At 37.4% G+C, this 17,792-nt stretch overlaps 1 protein-coding gene across 3 annotated transcripts in view; it reads left to right on the top strand.

The window, feature by feature from the left end:
- ATP13A3 (ATPase 13A3) overlaps positions 1-17,731 on the top strand; it is a 54,349-nt gene extending 36,618 nt beyond the window's left edge. For 2 of the 3 annotated variants that reach the window (XM_042820562.1, XM_042820561.1), the window contains exons 20-34: positions 44-164; positions 929-1,053; positions 1,878-2,056; positions 2,545-2,667; positions 2,750-2,829; positions 3,616-3,658; positions 3,752-3,861; positions 4,693-4,789; positions 5,292-5,364; positions 6,259-6,436; positions 7,087-7,274; positions 8,316-8,404; positions 8,824-8,904; positions 11,929-12,018; positions 13,511-17,731. In XM_042820562.1, the coding sequence (XP_042676496.1) occupies positions 44-164; positions 929-1,053; positions 1,878-2,056; positions 2,545-2,667; positions 2,750-2,829; positions 3,616-3,658; positions 3,752-3,861; positions 4,693-4,789; positions 5,292-5,364; positions 6,259-6,436; positions 7,087-7,274; positions 8,316-8,404; positions 8,824-8,904; positions 11,929-12,018; positions 13,511-13,708 (1,775 nt within the window). In that variant the 3' untranslated portion in view covers positions 13,709-17,731. The remainder of the gene's footprint in view (positions 1-43; positions 165-928; positions 1,054-1,877; positions 2,057-2,544; positions 2,668-2,749; positions 2,830-3,615; positions 3,659-3,751; positions 3,862-4,692; positions 4,790-5,291; positions 5,365-6,258; positions 6,437-7,086; positions 7,275-8,315; positions 8,405-8,823; positions 8,905-11,928; positions 12,019-13,510) is intronic. The other variant, XM_042820560.1, reaches the window with a different exon arrangement.
- The last annotated feature ends 61 nt before the right edge of the window (positions 17,732-17,792 follow it).

Raw genomic sequence — 17,792 nt, 5'->3', positions numbered from 1 at the left:
GTTATGACTAATTTTAATCATTCTTAACTTGACCTTTTTAAAGTTCCTATTGACTTTGAGAGTGTCCTGGAAGAATACACTAAGCAGGGCTTCCGAGTCATTGCTCTGGCTCACAGAAAATTGGAGTCTAAACTTACATGGCACAAAGTTCAGACCATTAATAGGTAAGAATGGCTTTGCTTTTTTTTTCTTTTCCTTTAAGCTAAATAACAGCAGGCTTTAAAAACTGCACGCTTTGGAGTAATCCTGTTATGCTTACTTTGGTTTAAATCCGATTACTCTTCTTCTTTAGCTTGTTTTTGTCTTGCTATGCAGTTCTGTATGTTCATTAATTGAACCCTGAGCACTACGTAGGAACTTAAGGAGGTCTTCCTCTAATAGTGTTACAAAAATTTAGAGTGGCAGTAGCATACACAAGACCTGTAAATGCACTGAGTTTCATATGAAATGAAGTTAAGGGGTCATTTAATTAGCTAATGACTGTTAATCTCCCTTACTTTGACAATTTACTGGGGTAGTTTGTATGTTCTGATTCAGCTAATCGGGAAAAAAAATTAGACATCCATTCTGAACAGTTGGAAATTTGAGTGAATGCTGTATCAGAGCATTTTTTCCAAGAGCAACCTTCCTTTCGGGGAATGTCAGATCTTTTAGAAAGAGTTCTGATTGAAAAACTAGACAGTTGTGCATGAGAAGAAACAACACTTTCTTTTTCTTTTGTTACTTTCAGTGTAAACATGGGGAATGAGCATAAATGAATGGAAATGGTGGTGTTCTCTTGGATCGCTTTTAAAAAGTGAATTCTTCACACTTTGCACAGTTAAAATAAATGTCTCTTTTATTTGATAAGCATAAGGTCAGGTTCTTTAAACTATGTCAAATAATTGTAATTCTTCCAATGTTCTTTTCCTTGCCTCCTTTCATACAGGGATGCTATTGAAAGTAACATGGATTTTATGGGGTTAATTATAATGCAAAACAAGTTAAAGCAAGAAACCCCTGCTGTACTTGAAGATTTGCATAAAGCCAACATTCGCACTGTCATGGTTACAGGTTAGTGCATAAACATTCATATAACCAAAAAAAAAAGTTATTTTTGAACAGATTTATTTTGAATGTAGTGTATGAAGTAAAAATATTTGTGTTGATACACTGGGATAATGCTATGTTTATGCAAGAATGACGTCCAGAAGCTGTTACGAAACTACACATCATTTTGGTTAAGAGGTGCTTTGGTAAGTCAGAGGTCTGAAATCATTAAGGGGTTAATTCTACTTTGTAGAATTAACATATTAACATGTTACTTCTTATTGAATTGAAGGATGAAGAACCTTGAACATCTTTGGACTAGGCGAAAGTTCACGTCTAATCTCATAACTAGGTTTTAGCAGGAGTTCTTATGTGTGACCTCCTGAGAGTCCATCCCTACCATTCTAATTTAATGTATATAGTACATTACTTCATTTTTAAAGTTATTTATTTATTTGTTTGTTTTGGAAGAATGGCTTCTTAACCTGCTTGTGGCTTTGGGTTTGTCTGTGCTGTTTTCTGTGTAACGTTGGTCTTTTTTAAGTCACAAATATTACAACTTATAATATACAGGACAGACAAATATAGAGTTGTAATTGGGTGGCAGTAGAACTCTGAGTTTGTCTTGTATGTACCATTTTTAGCTGGGAGTGATGCTAGTGAGTGGAGGAACGTAAAGGATATGATATGACATCTGCCTGTGACTTGTTTGGCTCTAAGGATGTCAGTGGTGTATTAAACAGCCTTCCTCCTCCTTTTAAACTGGCTTCGTTAGCTTTTTCTTTTATGTTGAGTATGGATGTATTGATCCTTTAACTCAAACCTTTCAAAATGCAATTCTTTCATAGGAGATAACATGTTAACTGCTATCTCTGTGGCCAGAGATTGTGGAATGATTCTACCTCAGGATAAGGTCATTATTGCTGAAGCACTACCTCCAAAGGATGGGCAGGCTGCCAGAATCAACTGGCATTATGCAGATACCCTTGCAAGATGCACTAGTTCATCACCAGCCATAAACTCAGAGGTAATTTGATTGTCGCTGTGCCCTTAGTGTGTAAACACTTGGTTTTGCTGCTCAGTTTCTCTTTGTCCCCCAACTTTTTATTATTCTGTTAAATAGGAAGTCTGCCATTAAGTGGCAACTCTAAATTGCTGTACTGTTTAACTTGCAGACCTTAAAATATTGAAAAGTAGTAAAACAACATGGGGAGCTAGTTTTTAATTTGTTTTTAACTTTTCTCTGCAAGATTTGGCTTTTAGCTGTGCAGATGTGGGTTTTTGCTAGTTTTCAATTTGAGTCTGCTTTAGCTACATGTTATGGGAACATTAAGCCATATGTTCTTGTTATTAAATAAATGCTGTAATAGAATGAGACTTTTTTTTCAAGGGAAGCTCATAGAAGCCTTCACTAGAGTGAATAATCCTCAAGATTATTGTTATTATTATACTGTGAATATGCACTACATGCTAGAAAAATGCACTACAGCTAGAATATTAAACTCCTTTTGATAGGATATTCCAGTTAAATTGGTCCATGAAAGTCTTGAGGATCTTCAGATGACCAAATACCATTTTGCAATGAATGGAAAGTCATTTGCAGTTATTTTGGAGCATTTTCAGGACCTGGTACCCAAGGTGAGCATTTTACTTGAATTTGGGTACTTTTAATGAAGAACAGGCTTGGTCTTCTGAGCACTAAGAAATTTCTCTCTTTCAGCTCGTATTACATGGCACTGTGTTTGCTCGCATGGCTCCTGATCAGAAAACTCAGTTGGTGGAAGCTTTACAAAATGTAGAGTAAGTATTTCTTTCAGTATAGAAGGGGGTGGCAGCTTGACAGCATGTTTTGTGCGGTGAGAAAAAAGCTGATGTGTGCTGATAGCTGTTACACCAAATGAAAAAGGTTGGGCTGAGATAACTTCTTAGGGTTGGTGAATAAGCCCTTCAGCTGGGCTGAATGAGAGTACAGCCATCTGCTGGTTAGTTGTGAATATGTATGTTGTACAAGCTTCGTGATATTGTAAGTGATGAGTAACTAAACCGAATAGCATATCTATAAATCTGATTTCTTGGCTTAGTGAGCAAATCTGTTGAGTGACATGTAGGTATTGAAGAAGTACTAGTGTGATGCCTTGTGTTCACTCACTGTCAGTGCGTTGTTAGTCAGTGTCAAGGCTCAAACTGTTCACTTTGAGACTGTTGCTCACGTAACTGTTTCTTACCTTTGTGGTTTTTCAGAAGTTTGGCGGTTTTTTCATAGACACTTTTAGGGTTATCTTTATGAAAATGTTTCTGTATAACATAGTAGAGAAATATCAACTTACTGAGATAAAGATGCTTTAGACTTTCTTGGGATGATAGGTGATAACTACTATTGATTTGATTGAACTGGATAAGTCACATTACTTTTATCTGTGTCCTTATATGTATAATGTAAACAGTAAGTGCTTTTAGCGTCTCAGGTCACTTATGGTTGTACAAACATGGAATATATCAAATAATATAAAAGCACTTAATGAAATCAGTTAAATGGACCGTGACTGGGAGCAGTCCAGAACCCTAACATGTATTTGTTTTCTGTAGTTACTATGTGGGCATGTGTGGAGATGGTGCAAATGACTGTGGCGTAAGTACATTTTTATTTTGCATATGGAACTGCTCAAGTTTTTTAGCTGAAAGCATGCTTTAAAATGTTCTCTATTTCAATATGAATTGGCAGGCACTAAAGAGGGCACATGGTGGTATATCTTTGTCTGAACTTGAGGCTTCTGTGGCATCACCATTCACTTCCAGGACACCTAGTATTTCCTGCGTGCCAAAGCTGATCAGGTATCGCCACCATGAACGTAAATGTATCCATGTCACTCATTCTGTATATTCTGTGTTAATAATATGTTTGATGTTATAGTAGGCCCAGCTGAATTAAAGGACCAGCCATACATTTTTCGTAGTTATTTCTTTACTGAAAGTGATTTGAATAGGGAATTGCAATAGCATGATTAATTTTGTTTTAAGTCCTGTCTGTGTAAAGTTCATTTTAAGAGAGGGTTGTACAGTTTTAGTACTTTTGATGTCTTTGTTACTACTGGAGTTTCCATAAAGTGCGTGTATGATTGCAAGTGGTAAAATTGTTGAGATAGCCTTGCTTCTCAGCACCATATTAAGTAGAAAATAGGTTTCCTCTGTGGGGTTTGACCAATTTTTGATTCTAGAATTGGAATCCAGTTAGTAGTTTTGGATAGAGGTCAGCCAGAGAAAAATCTGTTTTAATCTGCGTGGAGCTGACAAAGTCATGCATATGCAGAAGCACGTCTGTGGCTGGCAGTTGTGAATGCCTTTTCACTCAATCCACATGATAAACTTGTGCTATATAGAAGCATTTGCCAGCAGACTTTCATTTTAAAAGCTTTGTTGGAAAACCACATGAAATCAAAGAACGCTGCGGTGTGGTGGTGGCTCAGTTCAGAGGGCATCCTCACAGCTCTGCACCTGAAAGTGTACCATTCTGACCCTCCTTTTCTCTCCATGTGTCTGAGCACTCTGTCTTCACGCTAGTGTTTCTCGAAAGGCTTGCTGATGTAGTTAATTGCAGTTAATTAAACTGAAGTTTCTGCTTGCTTGTAAAGCTTTCTAGTCACGTGACTGCGTTTGTTTTGACAGGGAAGGCCGTGCTGCTTTAATAACTTCCTTCTGTGTATTTAAATTCATGGCATTGTACAGCATTATCCAGTACATCAGCGTTACTCTGCTGTATTCTGTAAGTACGTAGTTGTGATTAAGCAATGTCAGTGTAATTCAGATTTGAAAGCTCATACTTATAAACTGTTGCAAGTCTCTTTGAATACACAACAAGCACATTCAGAAATCTTTCTTTAGATTGAAAGTGCTGTTAGTCACAGTACTTGATTTTAATGCTGTTTGAAAAACATGCTGTGTGTATTTTAAAAAGGCTGTAGTCAATGTCTGTGAGAAGAAAGTTGGAAGTCCAGATAAGTTGACTAAAAATGCATTAAAGAATAAAAAAATATTATTTTAAAATTATCAGCTTTAAATTACAAAAAAATGTCACCTTGGGCTTCTTGAAACTGGAATTTTCATATATTCATACTTTGGGAATTGATCTGTGAATTGTACTCAAGATCTGCAGGTAAAGGAAGCCAGGTTGGAAAGAGACTGATTTGTTATAGGGTAGGTTTCACTGTAAGATGCTTCTTGATGTTGAAGCAGTTACTGATGTTTCAGTTCTGATTTCTCTCTAGATCCTGAGCAATTTGGGAGACCACCAGTTTCTCTTCATTGATTTGGCAATCATTTTGGTGGTTGTATTCACTAGTAAGTATTATGCTGAACTGCTGTTGGTGGCTTCTGTGAAGCAGTTTTTGCATTGTCAGATTTTCTTTAACCACTTACTGCTCATTGGAATAAGCACTGTGATGTGCAAAGTTTAGATGTTACAACTATTGCAGTATTTGTATTGGAAAAATAACAATAACCATTGTACTGAATCAGATTCACCTGTAGTTTGTGATATGTCCTTGTGCAAGAAGCAGGTCATGGGCGTAAGCTTAGAAAGGCAGTTCTTCACAATACAGGAAGTCAGAAATCTGGAGTGATGTAAGGAAAGTGTTGTTGGAATCAAAACAGTATTTGTTCCAGCATGATCTTTCTCAAATGTTTTGACTTCTTGTCTTATTAGTTGAACTTCTGTCAAGAAAGTGTGTATCTATCAAACTATCATCTAATGAAGTACTTCATTTCACCTGTGACCCTAGCACTCAGTTTACTGCTTAACACTAGAATTCTATTTTTCAAGCTCAGTGAAGCTGCTTCTTTGAAGTAATGGAGGACTACAACTGAGGAAGCTAGTTAACAAGTGCTTGCACCAGATAAATGGGAAATGTGCTGTAGAACCTTACAGTTGCCCTATCTGGAATTAGTCTGGGCACACTGCCGGTTACTTGTCACATGGTTTCTGTGTTGCCCCCAGCTGCCCAGTGCTGCAAGGGGTAACCAGCTTACAAATGGCACTGTGGCATTCATGTGAGGTGGTACAATCTTGGTTGGGTGGTTTCACGTTTGCAGTTTGGGACTATGGAGGTGAATTTTCCAAGTGTAAAGTGTGAGATGTCATGAGGAAGCCATTTCAGTTCCACAGAGTATGAACAGGATAACTCTTGAAAATCATAATGATGCAATAGATGGTGTATATTTTTTTCCCTTTTGCAGTGAGCCTGAACCCTGCTTGGAAGGAGCTAGTTGCGCAAAGGCCTCCATCAGGCCTTATCTCAGGTCCACTTCTGTGCTCCGTTTTGTCTCAGATCATCATCTGCCTTGTTTTCCAAACTGTTGGGTTTCTTTGGGTCAAGCAGCAGCCCTGGTTTGAACGTTGGACACCGGAATCTGAGTAAGTGTTTCAGTGATATTTTAAAGGATTTGGTATCAATCGAAAAGGAATCGCCGGTAATGCTGTTGCTTTTATCCACCATTTTGTAACTGCAGCTTTTCTGTTGCTGGCCATTAGTACCTAATGTACCTAAAAGCATGTACCTAATATATAGATGCTGTCCAATGACTGAAATGCAGATTTGGGTCAGAGCCAGACTGCAGGGTCTGAAGATTCTTCAGGTATGGGACGTCTGAGATCAAAGTTAGAAGTTCATGGTTGAGGCCTATTTTGACTCATTTATACTTACAAAATTTTGTTTTCCTGTCTGAGTTCAAGTAAATTATATTTCTGAAAATGAAAGCAATTTCATATTTTGTTACTTTGCCGTATTTTCTTACCTGTCTCCCAAGTTTGTATAAAGTGACAGTCCCTAAGCAGTTCATGAAGGGATTTTACTTGCTGAAAGCACAAAAGAAATTGAAGCACAGAATTCACAATTGCTGCCTCCCTGCGTCAGGCTTGAGCTAATTCTTACTATCTATAGTAGGTTTTCAGGATATGCTTTTTTAACCTACTGTGGTGATTTCTTTCATTATTCCTGCTAACAAGTAGGATTCAGCCTTCTTTGGCTTTTCTTCTTAACTCAGTCTTAAATGTTTATGTTGCAGTGCATGTAATATATTGGATGCCACAAACATCAGCTCTGCACACGGTGGGAACGAGACTCTTGATGATGAACATAACATTAAAAATTATGAAAACACAACTTTGTTTTTTATATCCAGCTTTCAGTACCTCATAGTTGCAATTGTCTTTTCAAAAGGAAAGCCCTTTAGACAACCATGCTACAAAAATTGTAAGTCCTTTCTTACTATATACAGTTACATATTTTAAGGTATCACATTATATGTAGTTAAGAAAAAAAATCCATGTCACTTTCTTTGCACGTACTCATCCATGGCTTGCTTCCAATTCCACATCCAGTTCAGCAGCAGTAACTAGGAGAACATAGTACAATCATCCTCTGATAATCATAGTCAGAAATAGGGAAGTATCAAGCTGTGTATGGAGAAATTTGTGTTAATAATTATTTTGTTTCTGTAAGACTAGAATATCTATGTCTTCAAAGTAAATTATGTAAAATAAACTTCAAAAGAGGACGTGATTGAAAAATCCAGTTCACTTCAGTCAGCTATTGCACTGAGTGAAGTTTTCTCATTGACTCGTGGCATTTCTGGTGGGTTGTTATGACTGAACTCCTTGCTTTTTACACTAACCTAATCTTAAATTTGTTGGCATGTTTGTTTGCTGCATTTATTTGGTACTGTTAAATTATTTTCGAGGACATACCTGGTACATTGTAGTAGATTATTACTTGGTTAGTCTGCAGAAATTTGAACTCATCACTCTGTTTAAAGCTCGGTAGTAGAAAACTGAAAAAATGCTCAGTAGAAAGTTGGGTGCTTATTTGTGACCTAGTAACAAGAGTTTTTATTTGCTTTTGGCTCTGAGTTTATAAGTATGGACACAGATACAAGGCTCTGTAAGTCTGTACACCTATATATGTATGTTACACAAATAAGGAGGAGATAAAGTAATGTTGCTTAGTTGACAGCTTGCTGTATATTTCCTTTTAAAACATTCTGGCTTGGTGGACTTAAGGTTTCTAAATCAATCCAGCAAGTAAATACTTCAGTCTTCTTGCTCTATCTGTTTATGACTCATAAAGAGCATGTAGCACAGCTTGTATTGCAAAAATATACCTGGGAGAAGATTATAGGTCAGTAATATTTCCAGAGATTAATAAACCTGTGATACACACCTCTCTAAAACTCTGATTGAGGGATGGTTTGATTAAAGTACATAAAATACTTTTTTTTTCTTTTTTCTTTTACAGTTCTCTTTGTTACTTCTGTGATAGTTCTCTATGTCTTCTTATTTTTCATCATGTTGCATCCCTCTGAACTTATTGACATGTCTTTTGAGGTAAGATTCAGCAGATGTGTCTGTACTTCCTGGGACAGCTGGCTGCCTCTTGGGGAAACTTGACCCTTCAGAGTTTTAACTTATGATTATGGACAGGGGAGGTTGTTTCCTTGAAACCTGTGTATAGAGGCACAAGTGAAATGCTTAAATTAGTGTCCTCCTTTCTTGTTAAAACTTTATGTTGAATGTTCAACCGAAGGAGTGATGAAAGACCTTAAAATGTTCTCAGAGAGATAACAAGCATGAGAAGCAGGATTTTGCAATAAGTATTAGAATTAATTACATCCAACTTTATGTGCATATGCACTTGTGTATTTGTTTACATGTATGCATGAATCTATAACTTGGAGCCAGTTTTGAGTTCACGTTTTCACTACTTCATGTATGTGGTGTTAATGTCTTGCCAATTCTTCTCACAGCTCGTATGTGTGCCATATGAGTGGCGCCTGAGAATTCTCATCATTGTTATTGTCAATGCAATTGTATCCGTGCTGATGGAGGTAAGAAACTCACATGGAAAATACTTACTGTTGAGTGTTTCTCCTAGGCTGTAGGTTTGGTTTAGGTTTGTTTAGGTTCCACAGCATGCCAGTGGAAGTGGAGCAATGATTTTTAAATTTGCTTTTCTAAAAATGTCCTTCTAGGCTGGACTTAATGTGTCAAATGTTCTCTGTGTTAAAAGCATAACTTTAAAACCCATCTGATTCAAAAAAAAAAAACAAAAGAAAAGAAAATTAAAAAAAAAAAAAGAAAAGAGGTGAGGAGGGGAAAGTGAAAAGTTGAAAAAATTATTTCAACTATTTCATAGGACAGAATGCTCCATATTTATTTGTGTTGTTAAAGGATCTCAGAATAACATATCACTGCTGTATAAAATCCTTCAGGAAGCCCATCTTCATTCAGTGGCATCATACGTGCATCTTACTGCTCAGAATAGTGCAGGTCTATCTGTTTAACTGCATAATCTGATCTAAGTGCAAAAGTAGAGATGTTTGAGCAGATCTGCTCTTTTCAGTCCCGAGCTTGTCCAGCATCAGTAGTTCTGGATGTTTTTTACCTCCTCTGCTCTGACTCTATAGTTAACGTGATCGGAAAATCGGCCTGTCCTTCATCCAGGTACCCTTCTGTAGTTTCTAAGAATCTGTGTTAACAGAGGCACATCTGCTAGATAGCCTGAATTCTTAGCCAGTCATTTACTCCTGTGGTCAGTTCTTCCTGTTGAAATGACGCATTATTTCCAACCTGAACACATTTGGTTTTTGGTTGCAGCCAGTAGTCATTATTTTTCTTCTGCAAGATGAAAAAACCTTTAAACACTATCTTACCCACTGCAATTATCCATTTTTACTGCAAAGCATTTTCTGCAGCTTCTAGTCAGTTTTTCCATTACTGTGTGAGGGATTGCTATCAAGGTAACTAGAATAATGTTTGCTGGGATCATACTGCTTTGGCCTCTGAAGATGACTAATTATTAATTGTAATTTTCTTAATAATATTCTTAATAATATTCTTTCTGATTTATTCTTTCTGGAATGAATTTTCTTTCTGGTTGACTAAGTTTTCCCTTCTATTCACAACATTACAAGTATCACAACATTAAAAGTAACATCAACTAAAGTTCTTGGGATACTTTATCAAGTCTTTGAGTTCAGAATGTTGTTCCAAATATAAATTGCAAGGTATATTATTATATTCCCTCCTACTGGAATATAGATTTCATTGTTTTCACATAGGTGGTAATCACCTGAGCTTTGTGTCAGTAGATAGAAATAACTTGTAGTTAGTTTTCAGCCCAATGATAAAGTTAATGAAAGGAAATAAATTACCTTACTTACCTTGCAGCTGAAAAAAGCTTTGTTCTGCAGAAGATCTTTCCAACTTCTGTAGGTCTGTAGATGTTTCACAAAAGTTCAGGTAGAAAGAGTGATTTTTCACAGTGTGTTCCTCCACATAGTGTGTGTCTCTTGAGGAAAAACGTTCATAAGGCTCTTCTCCTGGGCTTTGTCAGTTGCCACATCAGTCTGTAAACCTCTGAGCTTCTAGTAAACATGACCTAAGCAATGTATTTCCTGTAAAGCATTTGCTTTCCCCAAGTATTGCGAAACCCATCTCCTCTTCTTCCTCTGCAAGTTTTAGTTGGTATCTTTTCTAGTTACTGTTGTTAGCAGAACAACTTCTTAAGATGATGTGTCACATTCCTTTAAAATTGATTTTTCTATTTTTCTTGCTGTTACTACGTGCTGTAGTGGTGGAATAGAATCATGGAATTTAGTTTTCTTGACATTATTTGGAAGTGTTGCATCTGACTTTCTAAGCCTATTTATTCCACTTTCACTGTTGGCTGAATAGTTTCTTTAGACACTTGTTCTTTGTTCTGCTAACACTAATTCCTTGGTAACTGCCCTGTAAATGCTTCATCGTGATGAGATACAGGGAAAGACTGGATCTTTCTTCTCTTATCACGCTTCCTATTTGATGCTCTTCTCTCTGATCCTGTGTAGTTTAATTGTTTCCAAAGCAGGAATGATTTCCAAATGTGTTTCTACCAAACCTGTTTTCTGAAACGCTTTGTGAAACTTCGGCTCCTTCCATGTGGATGCCAGACTAGATGTGCAGAGTGTTGCACATTCTTTGTACCAGGCATTAAAATCCGTTACAAAAGTCCAATTAGTCAGCTCCCTTTTTTCAATGGCAGAATTTAGGCAACTGTTAAACACAGATTCTATTTAGAGATCAGAGAGTCATAGACTGAAGGCCTTGAATGCCATGGTTCACACCTTCATAGCTGAGATTGGTTGTATGGGAATAATTAGATGTACAGAATAGAATGCTCAGTTTCTGCCCTCTGTTCCAAAATCTGAAACAGCTCCTGCTGGTGGCTCAGATTTGGCAGCCTCTGGAAGCTTTTCTGTGCATGCCACTGGTGTTTAAAGCAGACAGACAAAGCACAGCTACAGCATGAAGTATGCTGAGATGTTTACAGAATCACAGAATTGTAGGGGCTGGAAGGGATCTCTAGAGATCTAGTCCAACCCCCTTGCAAAGCAGGCCCCTGAGCAGGCTGCACAGATAGGTGTCAGGTGGGTCTTCCGTATCTGCAGTGAAGGAGAGTCCCCAACCACTTGGGCAGCCTGTTACAGTGCTGAGATGTTCCAGTGTTTAAGGTGGTTTGAAGCAAAATGGCTTCAAGCAGTAAAGTCTGCGGTGCTTCACAGGGTGTGTTTTGTTTTTTTTGGTGTTGAAACACATAAAGAACGTGTGTTTTTGTTTGTATCAGTGCATGCCGTTTTGGTCATTGCTACTTATTGATGATTTAAAGTATGTGTTCATATTCTTAAATTTCCTCTGAGCACAGAAATGAAAATGTTTATCACTTAAGTACTGACAGATAACATAAGCTCTCCGTTTTGCTTGGCACCGAATGATGTCTAACACAGTATTTCAGGTTTTATTTGTAATGTGCACACTAATAATCAGTGATCATTAGTTTCTTAACTCTTCCTACTCACTGCAATGTCTCACAGAATGTCCTCCTTGATATGATCCTTTGGAAGGTTGTGTTCAGTCGAGACAAACAAGGAGACTATCGCCTCACCATACCCCAGCCGCCTCAGGTTGGAGACTAGTATTTTGCTGTCTTCATTTGAGTGCATGCAGATTAACTCAGTTTTGTCTTTTTTATGATCTATAAGTGTCTGTTGCCTTATCTTAAGCTTAAGACTGTTTAGATTTCTCTAACCCGAGTTTTAGAAGGAAAGGCTTCTGGTTTTGCATTTCTCTCCTTGTTGACACAGAACTCAGCTCTTTGTGCAAGAGCTGAGAAGCAAACCCAGCGAATTGCTTTTAAGCCTATTCCCATTTTATCTTCAGTTTGCTTATTAGCAAATTTCATTGGCATTGTCATAGATAAGCATGATAGGTCTGGGAGTGTCTTGATTTGCTTGGCAGCAGCGCTGCTGACTCTGAGCATAATCCAGCTCTTTACTAGTTTGTTTTTGATGATTTTAGAACAGTAATTGATAGCTTGCAAAAATTGAAGAAAAAATAGTAGATAGAAGTCCATTATCCCTACTACAGGTGGTTTAGTAGGCTTGAGGGGAAAAAAAGCTGCTTTTCAGTTGACTGTGAGTTTTAGTCAAGTCTGCCCCTTTGTCATTAATACACAAAGGAAATGTGTGTGAATCCTGTAGAAACTGGCTTTTTCTGTGTTAAGCCTCTGACTTCCTGCTTTTAGCTGGTTGTACTTGCTAAGAACAAGTGGTTTATTTTCAGCATTAAATTTTATTTAAAGAATTCACTTCAGGAGTGCATTTGCCCTTCCGGGGCTCTTCAAGAACAAATTGCTGTGTGCTCACTGAAGAATGGAGGTTGTGCCTTAAGACTCAGATTCAGTTCACCAATTTATAGTCATTGAGAGCATGAAGAAAACCATCTAGAATATATCTCCATAGAAAAGTAATCCATACAGACTCTAGATACTGAGAAGTGAGAGGAATTGAGCCTTGAGAATGTAGAATTTCTTTTCTCCAGCTACTTAAGTTATGTATGTTTAGAACTAGAAGGTGAAAAACAGGACAGAAAACTTAAGTTCGGTAATTTTGTCTGTTTCTGCAGCTATTTTACCTGTCTGTAGGACTTTTTTTCCCACTGTTGAATGCACTGTTAGGTCTCCCAGTATCAGCAAGTTAAATTCTGCCTCTTGTGGCTGGCTGGATGCCTTCAATTAAACAAGTAATTGTCAAAAAGTGTCTGGAGAATCTTTAGTAATTTTACTAAATTTTACAGACTCTTATTCTTCAATGGTGGCATCATTAAATAGTTATCGTTATACCCCTGTTTATTAAAACTGTTATAAGATATGCATGAAAGCTGCTGTGAACCTTAAATGTTACTATAATGTAGAACAATTGTTTTTTCTTAACGTGCTTAACATATCATTGCTGCTGTAGTGTAGAAGAGATGACTTGACAGAAGAGCTTCTGTTCTGTACTTTCTAGGTCTAGCAATCACACAAGAAAATTAGCAGCTTTTTGTTTAGTGATCTACTGTGTTGTTACATTAATTCTTATATGGTATTCTAATTTTAAAATCTGTTCCCTTCTGCAGGAGGCTGTGGATCATTGTGGAGTCTGTTTCCTTTCTTCCCTGTTTGGTTATAGAGAGAAGGCACCAAAAGCCAAGTATATGCATCTAGCTCAGGAACTGCTGGTTGATCCAGAATGGCCACCAAAACCCAGAACAACAACAGAAGCTAAAGTACCATCCCAAGAGAATGGCTCATATCAAATCATCACTTTAACATAACGGTGGACCTTATGGCATGTGTCTTTAGGAGAACTGAGAAGAATGTAACTTTCAGGCTTTATTTGAAATTGCGGTATCCTAAACTTTAAGTAATCCCGATTTTTCCAGCTGTTTCATCTCTCTGAATCCAAAGTTCAGAGCCTGACATTTTATGGCTGTACATTTTAAAAATGTAGGCTACCTTAGGCAGAACAAAAATGATTGTTTCCTTCCCCCTTCTTTCAAACTCATTATTCCTTAATGAGACGTATTGGAAGAGTTAAACTGCAGGGCAGTTGAAGAGGTTCCTTTTGTTTGCCTGAAGTATCTCAATCATTGTTCTGATTTCCTTACAGGGACACGTGTTAATTGTAAGGCCTATGATGTAATGGTTTCATGATAGCACTAGAGGCATGTAATTACTTTGTCATACCCTTATTTGTTTTGTTTTCTAACATTCACTGCTGAAAAGCTTTGTGCCCCAAGGGGTGCTAAAGTTTTGTTGTGTGTACCTCTAAGTTTGTCCCTGCTGGTAAGGAGTGTTTCCAGCTGTAAATGTTTGGATTTGAAGTTTAGTTTTTTAGTCTACCACAGCAGGAATTGGGGATGCTGCAGAAGCAATATGCTCTGTGCTCAAGAAGAAAGCATGTTCCTTTTGAGTGGGTTCTTAGCTGCTTTCCTCGCTAATCCTTGAGAAGGACTTCAGTGGAGTTCAGAGGAGGAGGCATTTTCCATACTCTCAAAGTTTTCAGAGAATCTAACACTGCTGTCTCATATTTTAGTGTCCTTAGCTATGCATTTCTCCACAGACCTTGTTTTTTCCAGCAGATGGGCTGGATTATCACTTTGTGGACCATGTTTTATTTGTAAATCTTAAATAGTTTTCCTATTATCTTGAAGTAGTAAGGCCAGAGCTGTTGCTGCAATTGGGTGTAGTGGGAGGGAGGAATCTTTTCACGTGCCCATGCTTGGATTTGTGCGTGTGTTTCAAAGAGGCTGTTAGTGACTTAAAGTAGCTTAAGCACTATATGATTATTATTATGAGACAAAATTAAGAGAAAATAGATGAGTTAAAATCTGCAGAGCTATGAAGCTTATAATGGATATCATTTAAAAAAAAAAAAACACCAAGAAAACAAAACCTTGTGTCACTAATAATGCTGCTTAAGCACTTGGTCTGGCGATGCATCACTTTGCCAGTAGGTGGTGTCAAAACACAAGACCACTAGAAAAATAGATCTGCGAGAATGTAGAAGTAGGCATGGTTTATTTTGTTGTTGTTTATTCGAATAATGGACAAAGTACTTCTCTCCAAACCATCTTCAGCTTGCTGAACTTTCAGAGAAATCTATGGTGTCTTTGAGAAGATGATAACAATACTGACTTTGATCAGTCTGTTCTGACCAGGTGAAACCAACTGATTCGTACTCCTTCCTTTGAGAAGGGATCTCAGATCCAGAGAAGTCATCATGCTTTAGAGAAGGAACTCGTGTCCTTTAGAGGACTTGTGGGGAGAATAGAAGGAAGGCCCTGGCTATCCCGCACTGGCTGGCATTAGTTTGAATTATGTGCATTCTGATTTGATTTTTTAAAATTCCTGTGGAGATGATTCCAGAATTATTCTAATAAATTGATTTTTTTATTCAGGTTGTCCCTAATTTCCCCGTGCTGTGCTGTAGGGCAGCATAGGCAGCATCCCCCCACTGCTCACATCACAGTTTCTGCAGTGTTGAATGTGCTGTGCCAATGGGGAATTTTTAGTGGTGCTAAATGGTTTGGAAGACTTTTGCTGGAACTTGGGGGTTTCAGCTATTAGCACTGCTCATAAATATGCTTCTGTGCTATCCGCCAGTCCAGCTGTCAACTCTTTTCCTGATATTTTTGTTTGTTTTTGGGGGTGGAGTGAGAATAAGGGGGAAGTGGTTTTCTTAGCGTTCATTCAACAGAGCGATGTAAAAGTCTTATTTTCCTGGCTTCTCAGTGTCACAAACATCGCACAGCATTGGTAGCTTTAAGGGGTCTGAGATCATGGACAAACTCATTGATCATGAACCTAAGTCAGTTGGCCAGTTTTTGACAGTGCTGATTTTATGAAATCTGCAGCACGGAGTAATCGATGAAGAATAATTCTAAGCTGTGTAAGTAGCATTCGAATTTAAAGAAATCTGTTTTAGCTTACAGCTGTTGTGAAGCTTTGCATCTTGGACCTGGGAGCCCTTCAACGCTGCTGTGCTCCGTTTCCGTGATCATTTTAGATTGGTTGTTCCATCAGAAGTGAAAGAATAAGAAGTCGTTCCCTTTGATATGCTTTTGCTTCATGCTTTCTCTGATCTGCTGATTTCTCTCAGCTTATTTGGTTTATGAAGCTAACATTTCAATCATTATTCTAATTTGTTAGGTGTACGTAGGGGGTGAGGAGGGAATGACTTATTCTTGTTTCCAGAGAACATGCTAGGGAGCTCTTATTAATAAAACCAAAATTGCCATGTGTTCTCTACTTAACTGAGTGGTTAATGGGTCACGAACCTGTTGCACTTGAACATTTTGCAAATGGAAGCTAGTTTCTTCAAGGTTTGCATTCAGAATCAGTGAATGTTCTTGAGGTTGCATGCTTGAGCTCTGACCTATTTGCTTCTGCCATCTAGTCCAGGATAATAAATCAGCTTTTCCTAGAACTTCTCTTGTTGTAATGGCAGCCACAAAATAAGCTTTTGCATCCTCTACAATTACTGGGATCAATGCCTTTCTGCCCAAGAGCTGAATTTGGCCACCTATAATTTTTCTCATTTTGAGCAGTTTAGTTTTTCTGGTTTTCAGAAATGCATGCAACTGCTCTGATGTAAGATGAAATCCATGTTGTAGTGAAAAATCTCTTCTAGTGTTCATCTTGGAAGTCTAAATTTGGACAAACAGACCAATTTAGTGAGCTCCAATAGACATTTAGTAGACATTTTCTTCCTGCTGTATATTTGGGCCTTATGTTGAGGAGTTTGATTTATTATTAAATTATTTGTGTATGTAGACTTTAATCTGTACGTATTTTACTTTGATGTATTAGGATTTGTAAATAAACTGATTTTTAAATATAATTTATACACATACTTAAAGGACTGGTCTACCCAGACGAGCAATTGCTAAGTAATAAATGTTACTTTTTAGAATTACATCGCAAGATCATTAAATTGTATATCCCTCAGGGTTATTTTTAAAGGTTTGTTTTCTTCCCTTTGGACTTCATTAGCAGTCACTAGTTTCACATAATATAGAGCTAAATCTACTGTAGAAAGAAAATGCTGCGACCAACGCTCAAGTAGAAGCAGTTCAAACACCCACAGAACTGGCTGTCCACATTCATTGTAACTTTAAATTGGGAACTTTTACTGTTGCACTTTTAAGAAGTTGTTGAATTTTTAATTCTATTTATTTTTTTCCTTTGTGAAGATTGCGCTGAGCAGGCACCCCGAACTGGGGGAACACTCCTGCACTGCGTGTGTGGATACAGTACCGTAGTAAGCAGATGTGGAGTCCTTTTTCTTATGCTGCAAGTGTTTACTGCTCATGTTGGTCATCATTGCAAGAGCTGAAGTTCTGTAGGATTTCTCCCATGAAATTCTGAATTGTAAACTTAGGTTTTTGTATGTCTAAGGGAAAGCTGGGGGGTTTTGACAGTTTTTAAGTCTTGAATATGTTGATTTTATACAGTAAAGCTTCAGGTTTTTAGATCTATTTTCAACAAACTGCATCTTCTTTGATAATTACGTGAGCTGGAAATTACTCAACTCATCATGAATTCCTCAGTCCTAATACAGATTAAAAGAATCATCATTACAGCACTCTCTAGAAGCTCAGCCTCCTTTTTGTTTTTAAACCTGAAATGATTCTGCATCTTTGTATTTAAAATATGTATTGCTGCTCTAGAATGGTACCCTGTCAAGAGGCATACATAAATAATTGTATAATAGAATTGTAAATAGTCTTGTAAATCATTTTTGTGACTGAAACTCTTTGAAAATAAAATTAAAGCAAACAGATATTTTAACTCTTTTCATTAGTTTCATGAAATTCTTTTTAATCACTCGTTATACAATTAAATCTAATGCAGGGG

Source organism: Centrocercus urophasianus, unplaced genomic scaffold (genome assembly GCF_019232065.1).
Source record: "Centrocercus urophasianus isolate 14NV4802_14NV808 unplaced genomic scaffold, USGS_Curo_1.0 seq_19, whole genome shotgun sequence".
NCBI classification, from domain to species: domain Eukaryota; kingdom Metazoa; phylum Chordata; class Aves; order Galliformes; family Phasianidae; genus Centrocercus; species Centrocercus urophasianus.
The sequence above is the reverse complement of the archived record's forward strand: the minus strand, read 5'-3'. Positions and strand labels throughout refer to the sequence as shown.